Source organism: Taeniopygia guttata, chromosome 1 (assembly GCF_048771995.1).
Source record: "Taeniopygia guttata chromosome 1, bTaeGut7.mat, whole genome shotgun sequence".
Classification (NCBI taxonomy): domain Eukaryota; kingdom Metazoa; phylum Chordata; class Aves; order Passeriformes; family Estrildidae; genus Taeniopygia; species Taeniopygia guttata.
The window spans coordinates 21,201,299-21,215,000 of NC_133024.1; the positions used below are offsets into that span (position 1 = coordinate 21,201,299).

At 44.0% G+C, this 13,702-nt stretch overlaps 1 protein-coding gene, 2 long non-coding RNA genes and 1 other non-coding gene across 4 annotated transcripts in view; 1 reads left to right on the forward strand and 3 right to left on the reverse strand.

Moving 5' to 3' along the window:
- The first annotated feature begins 944 nt into the window (after positions 1–944).
- CPOX (coproporphyrinogen oxidase) lies at positions 945–10,132 on the forward strand. Its single transcript, XM_002190647.6, has 7 exons — positions 945–1,402; positions 1,497–1,640; positions 2,312–2,422; positions 2,821–2,962; positions 5,766–5,984; positions 7,683–7,787; positions 9,626–10,132. The coding sequence occupies exons 1-7, from the start codon at positions 1,006–1,008 to the stop codon at positions 9,711–9,713; spliced, it is 1,206 nt and encodes a 401-aa protein (XP_002190683.1). The 5' UTR covers positions 945–1,005; the 3' UTR covers positions 9,714–10,132.
- On the reverse strand, positions 5,786–11,649 carry LOC140682453 (uncharacterized). Its single transcript, XR_012054223.1, has 2 exons — positions 11,243–11,649; positions 5,786–6,028 (listed from the first exon to the last, which is right to left on the reverse strand). It is a non-coding gene; the product is annotated as an uncharacterized lncRNA (long non-coding RNA).
- TRNAD-GUC (transfer RNA aspartic acid (anticodon GUC)) lies at positions 10,608–10,679 on the reverse strand. Its single transcript has one exon. It is a non-coding gene; the product is annotated as a tRNA-Asp (tRNA).
- A 1,859-nt stretch (positions 11,650–13,508) lies between the features above and the next one.
- Positions 13,509–13,702, reverse strand: part of LOC140682449 (uncharacterized) — a 4,227-nt gene continuing 4,033 nt past the window's right edge. The window contains exon 2 of the long non-coding RNA XR_012054220.1: positions 13,509–13,702. This exon is cut by the window's right edge and continues 965 nt beyond it. This is a non-coding gene — a long non-coding RNA (uncharacterized lncRNA).

Below are 13,702 nucleotides of genomic sequence, written 5' to 3' on the forward strand. Positions count from 1 at the left end.
AAATACAACTTTACCCCTATTCCAGCAATGCCTGGCCCTACACAAGCCATTACTCACAAAATGATTCTGCAACCCCATTTAGTTGCATCAACAATATCAGGTTATTTGTAAGCAGTATGCAGATGCTTTTTACAAGGTTTAAGGACAGCACAGCCCCCTCTCCCAAAGCTGCACCAGGCAAGGTGTTGCATCCATCTATGCCTCTCCCTGTCATAGCACCCTCACACAAAGGGCAGCCCAGATCCAGATGGGAATATTATGTGAAGCTTGTACTCTTTCACAGCAGTCAGTGTGGATGGGCTTTCTTGTACAGACATGTACAAGCCAGCTGTGTGCCAATAGCATTCTGGCCTGTTTCAAAATTCGCATGACCAGCAGGGAAGTGCGCTGGTAAGGGCATATCTCAAACACTGCGTCCAGTTCAGGGCTCCTCAGTTCAGGAAGGCCACTGAGATGCTGGCCAGGTCCAAGGAAGAACAATACAGCTAGTAAAGGGTCTGGAGCACAAGTCTTATGAGGAGCAGCTGAGGGAGCTGGGGTTGTTCAGCCTGAAGAAAAGGAGGCTCAGGGGTAACCTTATCACTCTCTACAACTGCCTAACAGGAGGTTGTAGCCAGGTGGGGATCATTCTCTTCCAGGCAACCAGTGACATGATGAGAGGACATAGCGTTAAGCTGTGCCAGGGGAGGTTTAGGTTAACATTAGGAAGAATTTCCTCACAGAAAGGGTGATTAGACATTGGATTGGACCACCCAGGGAGGTGGTGGAGTCACTGTCCCTGGAGGCGTTTTAAAGAAAGATTGGACGTGCTAGTCAGTGCCCTGTGGTCTAGCTGACAGTGTGATGACGAACGACAGACCGGACGAGATGATCTAAGAAGTACTTTCCCTAAGCGTTTCCGTGGGTAGACACACGTTCATACCCGGCGCGGCTCCCGCTCCGCCCCGCCCCGCCCCCGGCCCGGCCCCGCTCCGCCTCGCCGGCACTGCGGCGCCGGTGCCGGTCATGGCGGGGGCAGCGCGTCTATTCCGCAGGGCCTCCCGTGGCCCGCCCGCCCTCGCCTTTGCCCGGGCGCTGGGCTCCGCGCCGCCGGAGCCGGCGGGCCGGGGTGAGTGGCGGACCGCGCTGGCGGCCGCGGGGGCGCTGGGCGGGCTGGCGCTGGGGCTGTGGCGGCGGCAAGCCGCATTGTCGGCGGCTCGGGATGACGAGGAGGAGAAGGAGCTGCGGCAGCGGTTCATGGCGCCGCCGGTGAGCGGGCTGCGGGAGCTGCGGCGGCGGCGGCGGGAGCTGCGAAGCCGCATGGAGCTGCTCATTATGGAGACGCAGGCGGAGGTGTGTCGCGCCCTGGCCGACCTGGACCCGGGCGCCTCCTTCGCCGTTGACACCTGGGAAAGGAAGGAAGGTACGTACGGGGCAGCCGCGGGGTAGATCGCGGACACCGGCAGCCCGGGTTCGGTCACCCCTCGGTAACCCTGACCTGGAGCCTGGCTTGGCAGGCGGAGGCGGCATCAGCTGCGTGCTGCAGGATGGCGAGGTTTTCGAGAAGGCGGGCGTGAACGTGTCCGTCGTGTCCGGGCTCCTGTCCGAGGAGGCAGCGCGGCAGATGCGGAGCCGGGGGAAATCTCTGAAGGCCAAGGACGGTAATGCGTCTATCGCGCTGTTGGGATAGGGAACCGGGACGTGTTCACCTGAGTATTTCCATTCAGGTACTCTGAAAGCAACCTGGCCTTTGAGCAGAACACGAGGAAAGCCAGACTGATGAAAGTTAAAAGGTTTTCACTTTTATCATAGTGATTTCTAATCAGTAAGCCTGACAGGTGGACGGACATTCATGTCCCTCAAAAGCCACATACGGGAGTGCTTCTCTGTCTTGCTGCTATGAGGAATGTATTGTAGGCACACGTGGCTTCTCAGTAATTACAGTGTAGTGAAACAGTGCAGGAATTATGTACCAAAGAGGTGGAGGGAAAAATCCAACATCTGAAGGCCAAAGAGGACTCGACACACTTTTGTGTAACAAAGGGTAATTGTGAGGACTGGGGGTGGTAGAAAGCCTTAGCAGTACCTTATGTTTTAAGTGGTCTTCTCCAAAGTACAGTCACATTTTAGAACAATTGCCAAAGAAATAGCTGACTTAGGTACACAGAAGTGTATGGATGAGAAATAACTTGCCCACCAATTAATAATTATGGTGACCCAACATGAGACAATTTCCTGTTGTGGCTTGGGAAAATAGTGATATTCCTTAAATGATAACAAATGAAGTCTATTTAAAAAGTGAAGGGCTTTCTCTGTGCATCTTTTTATCTAGGGAAACTGCCTTTTTGCGCCATGGGTGTGAGCTCTGTTATCCATCCAAAGAATCCTCATGTTCCAACCATGCACTTCAACTACAGATACTTTGAAATTGAAGAAGCAGATGGTAAGGATTATAGTGCAGTGAGAACTGTATGAAATGTCTTATTCTGCCCCAAGGAAGTGTGAATGCATGGCTGGGGTAAGAGATCAAGAACCAGTGCGAGTTTGCTCCCAGCTATGTCAAGAGTCACGAGCCCATTTTGTGAAATCGTTATCCTATAGTCAGGGTCAGTGGTCCAAAATGTTTTTTTCTATGTTGAAGCTTGTTTCATCTTTTCCTGAAGTCAGTGATTGTTGTTCTACCTTGTAGTCAAATCTTTCACTATTGAAGTTTAGGGACACCATTGAAAATTGATTTTGTTTTGTTTTGTAAAAGTTGTTGTTAGTTCCTGGTGAATCACTAGCAACAAGTTGCTGTTCAGACGTTTAAAAGAAAAATGTTGTTTCTTGCCTCTGCTATAGGAACTAAACAGTGGTGGTTTGGTGGTGGGACTGACCTCACTCCAACTTACCTGAATGAAGAGGACGCCATTCATTTTCACAAGACTCTGAAAGAAGCCTGTGACAAACATGACGTGAAGCTGTATCCCAAGTACAAGAAATGGTATGTGGAGGAAGGTGTGCTTGGGGTGAGCAAAAAGCAGCACTGGATTTTGGCAGTTAAGTGTATACTAGGAACTGTAGGTTCTGCTGCCTTTTGAAAAGTATCAGAAAACTCTAATGAAAATCAGAAGTATACTGGGACAAAACGTTATCTTAAGGAAATACGTTATTTACATAATCCTGGATTTTTCAAATCAGAAGGCTAACAGCTAGGATCCTAAGTCTGTAGCCCTAAGAAAAAACAAGCTGAGTCATCAAGGTTTTGTTGCACTAGACAACTTAAAATTCCTTTTATCCTCTGGTGTTAAATTAGGATAAGACTTCTGCCCCATGGACATGCACAGATTCTGTTTACAGTGAACTCATGGTAAATGTGCATGATTCATTGTGAAGTCTTGGGCCATCACAGCAGTTTTGAAAATCCCACTTTTGTTTTTCTGCCTTCAGTCTGGCCTTCATAGCCAGGTAATTTCCAGGTAAGTGAAGGACATTGTCCTTAATGTAGAAGCTTCATCATTTGATGAAGCTGTAATTTTTTCTCTGGTAACACATTCTCTGGGAGTTCAACAGCACATTTTCTAAGGTGCAAACTTTGAATGTTCTTCTTGAGCTGAGAGATACAAGTGATGGGATCTTCCATCTACTAAGTGGGAATTTGCTGTTCTGTGTCTGATAATCCTATCTGCCACAAGCTGTGTATGCAGGAAGGTGGGGGTACCCTTTTGTAAGCTACTAGGTCTTGTCTGAGGACAGGAGATAAAATGGGTGTTATAGTTTGGGTGGCAACCACTAAGTAGAGAGACATATCATAGAGCCTTGAGATTACAGTCTTGCTGTCTGAGGATTTTTTGCGTGGTAGTTTAGAAAATCTGCCTTAATGGTCTGGTTCTTTGCTTCTTTAAATAGGTTAGCAATGCCATCTGCAGGGGGTAGGAGACATTTTCCCAATTTGCTAAAGATAAATGTTATTACACTTATTACACTTGCTGCGACCTGCATGTCATGGGAATTGGCTCTTTCCACCAGCTTCTTCCTCTTGTCCAGACACAGATGTTTATCTCTGGAGGAATTTTCCTGGGTTCTGGTTTCCATCAAGGGGTCCTGGCAGAGTTTCTTCTTGCTGAACTGCCACTTTTACATGGAGGCACCAGTTTGTGGGTTCTCAGCTTGTTTTTTTTACCTCTCTCGAGGTTAGGATTGAAGGTATTTGAGATGGTAGTTTGTGTTTAGACTTAGGTGTTTATTGTTTTTATTTATGTTACAGTCTCACTGCAGTAAGTTTTGTAGCCTTTCATTAGTAAGGCACAAAATGGTTAACTATCTTGTTACAAGGTCTTTTAAGACTAAACAATCTAGTTAAGAAATGACACTTAGATTATTTTCTCTTTTAACTCAATAACTGATCTTTTAGAAGTTTGCAATGTGGATTGTTCTAATTACAAAATACTATTTAAACCTATGAAAAAAAATTAAGAAGAACAACCGACTTCTGCCCTAAAACCTTTATCTTGCTTCATATTTATTTCTATAGTCTAAAACCCCAAATCTTAAGTTTTCCACCCTGTGATATTACACACTTCTAACCAGCTACACACCTGTAATCCCAGTGCTATTAATCAATTTTGGAAGTTTTCTCCACAGCCTGAGGTCAAATGCAGTGCTTTCTTGTGAGTCTGTGCCTTTCAGCACAGAAAGTTTAAAATTCTCAGCATCCAGGGTTCCAACAAATTACCACATTGTCTGCCTGATCTAGGTTTAAGATTTTTGTCAGGCTTATTTTTTTATGTTTCTGACGCGGTGTTTTTCCCTAACTTTTCCTGCTATCATAAAATAGAAAACACTGATCATCTCAGTTAATAAAAAAGAGGGTAGGTTATCTGTTACATCTCCATGTCTCTCTTATTATGGCCATGCCATATATAATGCTTGAGAACGATTGTGGATATATGGAAAACTAGTCCTAAAGGAAGGCCAGGTTTTCTTAATGTCGATGGTTTCTACTTCCTACTTCCCTTTGCTTTCTCCTCCACGTGAAGTCTTGCATGCCCAAGCAAGGAATTATAAGAAAGATAGGGTTAAGTAATTTAAGTTACAGTAATTTCGTAACTAAACACTCCCCGTAAATACAAAAGAAATTAATTGCTTTTACGTTAAGTTGCCCATACTCATTTATAAACTTAAATATGACTCACTAAAAGCCACTGCTATAATGACTCAATCTTTCAAGTTTTAACTACTAAAAAGTCTTTTTCCAAGGAGGGGTACTGTGACAGTTGCTTTCTTATCTGGTCTTGGGGCCTTAGATTACTTTTGTTTTGATGAAGAAAACTTTTACTTGAATGGCAAACAGAATAAATTCTCATCCAAGTTTGAGTTCATATGAAAGTTTTCCAAATAATTTGGGAACTACATATAATGCAGAGAACAGAATCTATCAAGAGCCATTTAGTTTTGAAAGTTTTAAAATCAGATGTCCCTGTTCCAAGTAGGTAGAGGATATGGATTGGATCAACCCACATGGATGCATCTGCCATGGTGTTCAGCAACTTTGTGGTGATGTGTAGCTTTACAGAGACCATTTAATCAGAGCTTTTACTGTAAGTGACACGGGAGTGCTTTCCAGGTGATGCTGCACCGTCCTGGCTCTGGGCAGTCAGGGAAACAGTGGGGCTCTCAGCCCTACAGAAACTGACTTGTGGGCAGTGTTTCACTGGTTCCGTCCTGCAGCGTGCAGCTCTTTGGAGTACTGTTCATGTTTTTGAATAGTCTGAACCATATTAGTAATCATCTTTTGCTTCTTCTAGGTGTGACGACTACTTCTACATCAAGCACCGTGGTGAGCGCAGAGGGATTGGAGGCATATTCTTTGATGATATGGACTCTCCCTCCAAGGAGGAAGTATTCCAGTTTGTAAAGAGTTGTGCCAAAGCTGTTGTGCCTTGTTACATTCCCATTGTGAAAAAGCACTGCCATGACTCCTTCACACCAGAGGAAAAGCTATGGCAACAGCTTCGGAGAGGACGGTAAGTACTGGAGGAACAAAAGTAGACACAGGAGGTGGATTGGGCTGCCAAGAAAAAAAATATGAGCTACTTCTTTATGCTTACAGGTTGTGTGGGCCAAAAAAGCTCACCAAGAATTTCAGCATTTTTGTGCATAGAACTAATTCTGAAATCCAATGCTAGATTGCTAAAGAGGGTGCAAAGAAGGCATTTCCCACTCTCCCAAGTTCCAACACAAGCAAACCAAACAAAGCGCCACGATTTCTTTCCAGCTCCTTCAAAAAGCAAGAGAAGCGTCTGCTGTGTAACAGGCAAAGGGGTGTGGGTATGCTTCGTGTCCTGAATCCTGCCCTCTCCTGCAGCCCAGAGGTATTCGATATAGGGTTGCCCTATCACATGAGGAGCTAAAGGTGAGGGAGTGGTGGCTTCCTGTTAAGTAATGCAGGAAAACCCCAGAAAGTCAGGAAGTAACTGTACTTGAGTACTTTCAGCTCCTTACATACATATGTATTCCATCTGATCTTGGCATTGAAATTCCTATAAAGGAATTGAGGATTCCTGTAAAAGAATACAGAGGGTTGTATTTTTTTTATTCTGGCATGGTCCAAGGTTACTGTAAAAGACTTGGGAGGATGCTTGTTAATGTCACCAACTGTTAATGCTGCAAAAGCTTAAGAACGTTGGTCAATACACTTCTTCATGTCCCGTGATTGTTTGAGTGTATGGAGAAATTAAATGATACATGCTTTGTGCTTAACTAGAGTCTTCAGTTTCTGCCTCTTCTGCAGAGAAATGTGAGACTGGCATGGAAAGAGTGTAAGCATTCAAGTTCAGATCATTGACCTGCAGCTGTTGGTCACTTAGGGAAGCGTCCTTAATTTGGTTGGACTGTTCTTGGGAACATTGGGCTTTCAAGATCCAGTCTGCAGATGGGATTTAGTAAACCTGCAAAGTTTAAAAGGGGGAGTAGCTTTTCTAAGTTGCAGCCAGGACCAGCTCCTGAGGCCTGTCTATTTCCCTAAGTCTGTTTGCAGTTTGTGGGGCTATGTAAAGCTTTCCATTCCTGCAGATAGATAAGAGCTTTTCCCTTCCTATATCTTTAAGTACAAACAGCCTGTACTGGCTCTTGAGATAATACCTGATGAATTGTCACAGCTCTGTTCCTATGCTGGGAGCAGAAAATGGTCTATTTCATTACTTACAAGTCCCAGCCAGCACTCTGAAGCTATCTGACTTCTGCTGCTTTTTAGATCTTCCCAGGAACCAGGAAATGCTGTTCTGACCTTGCTGCTTACATGTCCTTCAGCACAGAGGACTGCACAGTAGAATTTTTTCTCTGGTTATTTTTGGTACCTTTAAGGCCCCTCTTTATGTCTGACACCCCACAAAGAACAGAAGAATCAAGGTAAATGTAGTGTTGAGCTTGCCAGCAGGGCTGAGGCCTGGGAGCAGTGCAGTACAGCACAGGAGCCTGCAGACTGCTCTCCTTTGAACAGTTGGTCTGCTGTAGTCTCTTAGCTGAGGTCACTTCTCCCTGTGCTCTGTGGAGTGACAAGGTCACACCTTGCATTCCTATGCAGAGGATGCTAAAGAACAGTTGACATCAACTCAACAGAACGACAGACTGGTTTTATTTGATGTCTGCCAGTTGAAGAAAGCACAACCAACTTCTGCTAATAAACTAGGTTTTTTTTCTGTTGTATCTCTTCGTTCCTGTAGGTATGTAGAGTTCAACTTGGTTTATGACAGAGGTACAAAATTTGGCCTCCTGACACCAGGATCAAGAATCGAAAGCATTCTTATGTCTCTGCCACTGACTGCAAGGTAAGAGTGTGGTTATGTGGGGGTCACAGCAGGCATTGTTCTCAGTAAAATACTTCATAGGATTAAATCAAAGGTCTCTCCTGGTCTCCAGTCTCTTAACAATGATGAGTTCATGCCTGATACAAGAACTGGACAAGTACAGTTCTCTATTCTGCAAATGCAGATGCTTCTCCCTTGTACTCACCTAGTTGCCAGTAGTGTGTAGCGTAGAGATTTTTCTGACCAAAAAAAAAATTGGTTTTATGCTTAGTTCCTCTTGATAGATTTATTGTTCTTGCTCCATGGGTTTTTGTTCAGTAGCCTTTAGAAACCATGAGAGCTTCTTGTGGCCATGCTGCCAAATGTGTGGCAAGAAGTTTAACTAAGTGTGTGTTGTATGAGAAAGTACCTCTTTGCTTACTGCTTGAACCTGATGACTTCATCTGACTTTTCATTGAGTAACTTCATTTTCTTCCTGTTCATTTTCTCCATAACAGTTTTTATTTTACAGGCTTCTGGGGGTTTTTCATAGTTTGTTTTCCAGGCTGACAGTTTATTTTCCTGCTCTTTTTAGTCTTTAATACAGTTGATGTTTCATACTTTTGCTACTTTTGCTAGGCTTAAGTTTTCTGTGCCCCTTCTGAACTGGGAATAAGGAACACACAATGTAAGCTACATACCTGGATACAAGATGCAGGTGTGCTCCTGACTCATAGTGGCATAGAGATATTTTAATTCAGTATTTTTTCCATAATCGTAATACTCTTTTTGCTGGTTTTGACTGCTGTTCAGCATTGAGGTGGCTTTTTCATACAACTGTTACAATGCCAAGGTCTTTTCTGGGCAATAAAATTTGACTCAATCTGTATGCAACTTTTTTCTGGGTCCATCACATCAAGCAACAGTGAGTTTCACTTGCCGTTCTAATGCTCAGTTGCTTGGCTAAATACTGTTTTAACTGTCCTTTTAGGTTTTAACCCATCTTGCTTACACTTGTCACACCAGCAAATATAGTCATTTACTATTTATTCCCACTTTCAGGTTGCTTTTGGGTATCCTATAATGAATTCCATAATGTTCACTAGTGGCCTCCTTCTGCTAAGAAAACTGCCTGCTGCCTTGTAACTGTGAAGGCAGTGCTGTTCTCACCATGTATCTTCATCCCACTGACAACACCTGATGTGTCCCTCTCCTGGTAGTGTAGCATGTCCTATGTTTTGATTTAATTTCTGTGATTGTGTTTGCTCTTTTTCATCAATGTAACCAGCTCACTTCACAGCATGAATGGATCATTCCTTGGGGGGAAAATGGAAAGAGAATGTACCAATCTCTCTGTGACTGCTGACACTTTCTCTGTTGTGTGTCTCTCAATGAAAAAAAAAAGGGATCTTTCACAACTTTTGTTTTTAAAACCAAGACTCAACAAACATTCATAGAGCTTCTGGTCCAGATTCTGGGAAAAGTTTGTGTCATTGTCAGAATTCTGTGTGTTCCTTCTTTTGTTCGTCTTCCTTGTGATTCTAGTGTGTCACAAGAGACTGTTACAAGATTCTTGCATATAAACCTGCATGCCTTGTGGAGAAAGGGGTACTGTTCCTTCCTTTTTCCTTGTCCTTCCAACTTTTTCAAAAGTTGGTAAAAAGATGAAGCTAACATTATTTCTCCTGTCTACCCTGGTGGCAATATTATTTGTTTTTACTGAACTTGTGATTTGTAACCATATCTGTCATCTCAGCCAAGAGTATCAACACTGTATGCAGCTTTACATCCTTATAAAAGGGGACTTCAGTTCAAACCCAGCTTGCTGCAGAAGTGGCTGCCAGCTGGGCTGTTCGAGTGAGTTTCCCCTCTCCTTGCAGATGGGAGTACATGCACAACCCACCAGAGAACTCAAAAGAAGCCGAAATCCTGGAGGTTCTGCGAAATCCCAAAGACTGGGTGCACTGACATGGATCATGAAGAAGATGGATTGCTTCCACTGAGCCATTCTCAGAGAACAGGAATGCCTGCAAAGCAGCCCATTCAAACTGTTGTTGCATGGTGTTTCAGTGTGTCTATTTACACTCTTACCTCGTGCCTTAATTATGCTGTAGACTTGTTAGAACTTGCAAATGTGTGAGTTCATTCTTTTAGATTGATGGGCTAACACTGTCATCCCCTGTTGCTGTTGCCTTGTGAAGAACTGGTGAAGGCCTCACAGGGCTACTCTGCATGCTTTAGATGACTGCAAAATGGCAAACTACTGTGGTGTCTTCAGGGAAATGAAAGCATTATCTGTACCTAAATAGCACTGCTTACCCTTATAAAATGGTATGCTTAAAAACATTTTTTTAAAGAATAAAGGGAATATTTGGTATTATATTAAACCTTAAACTGTGCTTTCAGAAAGCTGTGGCAAAGTAGTACTGAATCACGTGTAGTTTAATGATGTCTTGTTGAGTGTAGAGGGAGAGGAATGGTTTAAGATGTGCTGCAGCAGCATAACTTGACTGATCGGTATGTGGGAAAATGTGGGTTGAGATCTCAGTGTTACTGCATAAGAACGGAAGGATGGCTGTCCGTTTGAGAAAATCAGCACTGAGCATCTGTGCTGTGATCACACAGCAGAACAATGCTGCTCGGGCCAGCTCCCTTGCCAAGGAGGCCGACGGTGGATAAGGACGCTGCTAGGTGTTGCCCTAAGGCCTCCACCTTTGCCTTCACACTCCTCCCAGTTCTGGACTGATTGTCTTGTCTCCGAGCTCGAACTTCGTTGAGGATCCAGTAGGGGAAAAAAAAAAAAGGCAAGTGCGGGGCGGGTTGTATTTTCCCCCGTTGAAGGGAAAAACTAACTAAATTCATCTCCCCGTCGGGGAATCGAACCCCGGTCTCCCGCGTGACAGGCGGGGATACTAACCACTATACTAACGAGGAGTTGGTCACTCAACTGTCTCTTCCCTTGTTCAGGTGCTACCACCTCACTTGCCCCAGGCACCTGGCGTGCGGTGCTGCCTGGCCTGGCCCCAGGCCGGGGCACGGTGGGGAGAGGCGCCGGCCCGGCTCGCACTCGCTGCCCCCCCATGACTGCCCAAGTCCAGCTTCCTCGTGGGGGATATCGCGTTCCTTTCCGTGTTACCCCTCCGCCCCGAAAACAAAATAAAGCGATTCTCTGCTAAGTCAGCAATCTTTTCATGTCCACGGGGGATAAAAAGAAAACTAACCCCCACGGGGATCAAACACGCCGCCTTGGCTTTGTTAGCATCACGCGCTAACCAACTGAGCTAACCGGCTAACGCCATCTGGGTCTGGGGACCGGAACTCGAGGCGCTCCCAATGGCGCGCCGCGGGTGCAATCACTACCGAGCGCCGCTCAGCACCATTACCGTGATGGCCCCCTCCTAGACACCGCCTCGGTGAATTGTCTCATGGAGCCGTGGTACAGCAGTAAGGGCACTAACCAGGGTGACGAGCATTCCTAAAAAATTAGACTTTCATACCTTTCGTTTTTCTCTGCCTGCTCCCTCCTCCGGTGCGCGGGGGGGCAGTTACCGGCGGCGCCGCTCGGCTGCACCCCGCACACGGACGCGCACCTCCCGGCGGGGCAGCAGCACCACCGCAACGAACCGCCGCACTTCGCAGGAACCATTCCCGGCCCTTCCCTCTCTCCCTCCTTTTGGCCACGCCGCGGACGGGGATGCGATGGAAAGAGTGATGGGTCAATTCCCCCGGGGATGGATCATTTGGATCACTTGTGAAATCAAGGCATTGATTAGAAAAATGCAGAAAATATTTCAGAATTAAGTACCTCTGAGTCAGTGAAAAAGCTGTAGAGCAAGAGGACATAATGAAATTCCCAGCCCTTCCCTTCACAAACCGTCAGTATGAGTGCTAAATTGAGCTCTTCTCCTTTGTTGTTTCATTTACCATTAACATAACCTATCATTAAATACATCAATAAAACCATACTAGGATGCCAAATATAAGGTAATATCTGCATAGAGGAGCATATATAAAGGTATCATGACAATACAAGAGTTTCCTCAAACCCTGGGCAACATTTAACAGAGATGGTCCCACACGCTGCAGAAAAAGATGCCACAGCTGCCACTAAAGCAATGAGCAATACATGGTGTGAGGAGACGGTCACAGGATCATATGTAAGAAAATGTGGAGTGAGTAAGGAAGGAAAAGGACAGCCAATTGGAAAAAGGGCAGAAAACTCCAGATGTGCATGAAGAAGAAAGAAGCAGAAAGCCCCTCAATAAGGGAGCTTTTTAGAATAGACTTCTAAGTTGAAAAGGCATAATTTACCACTGACACGCTGGGTGGGACTTAAAAAAAAGTGGGCAGTCCACAAAAAAAAAAAAAAAAAATTATTTGATTAGCTGCAGGAACTGGAAGAATCTGCACAAAGTCACATACCTAAAAAAACAACCCTGACGTGGTCTAAATTCAATAGGTGCTGTTTTTCTTTCCTTAAGCAGCAGCATTCAGTCACTAATACTGTGGGACTCCAAGACTGTAGGTTTTCCTCCAAAAGAGACCACAGTCCTCAGGAGGCAGATAAAAAAATTTTAGGGAACAGAACTGAAGCAATAGAATCACTCCAGAGGCAAGATAAAGAGTGCCTGTTGTAAGCAGAACATGGACTTTAAACTCTGTCTCATGCTTTCTCAAAAACACTTCTAATTGATTTTGTTAGAATTTCAAGCTCAAGAAGCATCATGACAAAGACAACAGTCAGAGAAGAGAGAGGCTGTATGGTCACTCTGTGTTTCTGCTGCTGTGAGTAGACCTCATCTCACTGTTAAATAATTTCAGAGCCACTGGGACCAGACCTTTTCCAGAGCAAATTGCTCAGTAAAGAAAGAACAACTGTAAATTTGTGTGCCAGGAGCCAGAAGATGCAATGCAATTTCAATGAAACCTGGCGTCTTTCTGCAGGAGAAGGTATTGCAGCCCTAACTCATTACCAACCCTGATCCTTTTTTATTAGGTTATCCCTAATTTATTGATTACTCAGTCCTTTAAAATACCTTTTTCTAAGAAAATTATGAAATAACTATTTCACTATTTAAAAAATGCAAGAAGCACATTTTGTTTGCTGCAGTATATAGCTATTGAATCATTAGAGTTCAAAATACATTTCCAAATACATTTCCCAGTCTTTCAGGATAAGAAGGATGCCTAGGGAAAGGTTTACATTATTTTTTATTTCTGGAGTAAGAAATAAGTAATTGTCTTTTCAACTTTTGCTTCAGGAGTGTACAGGTGAAGATAGTGAATCTTTGATGACAAATATTTGTCTAAATGCAATACTTAGAACTATATGTTTGAAATGCCTGTTTCCTTTTCCCTTCCCCAAGGAGTCAGATATAATAAATTTAATACTTTCAACATCTTTCCCAGGAAAAACAACTATCCCAAGAAAACCACATAAGAACTAGTCCAGGAATGAGGAAGTAAAGAATGACATTTACTTTCCCCCTCTTAATAATGGTACATTGCAGGTAAGTGATCATATTCATAAAACTAATTTTTGAACTTCAGTTTAGCCAAGAATTCTTCTACCATATAATGTTTTTAATTAGCTTTCTAAGTAATTGTTTTTAATCAACCATAAGCAGTGTACTACTCATAAACAGTGTGATTTTCCATTTTAACCAGCAAGCAGCAAAGGTTTTTTTACAGACTGCTACTGTTAAATAGACTGGGAAAAATCACTGTTCTGGTTTGAAAGCAAAACCAGTGAGAGACTCCAAGTCAGAAATACAATTTATTGGGAAAAGGGAAAAAGACAAAAATACATGCAATGATACAAAAGGAAGACCACTGACAAAGTCAGAATACAACCTGACAACCCTTTGGCCAGTGTGCTGGTAGCAGTCCAAATTGGAGTGGCTAAAGTCCTCTTGGAATGGCAGATATGGTTGCCCTGTTTTCTCAGAAACCTGTGG

Coding starts and splice junctions, on each gene's coding strand:
- CPOX (XM_002190647.6), top strand. CDS start 1,006: ATGGCGGGGGCAGCGCGTCTATTCCGCAGGGCCTCCCGTGGCCCGCCC. Junction 2,423..2,820: donor TGAAATTGAAGAAGCAGATG/GTAAGGATTATA, acceptor CCTCTGCTATAG/GAACTAAACAGTGGTGGTTT. Junction 7,788..9,625: donor TCTCTGCCACTGACTGCAAG/GTAAGAGTGTGG, acceptor CTCTCCTTGCAG/ATGGGAGTACATGCACAACC.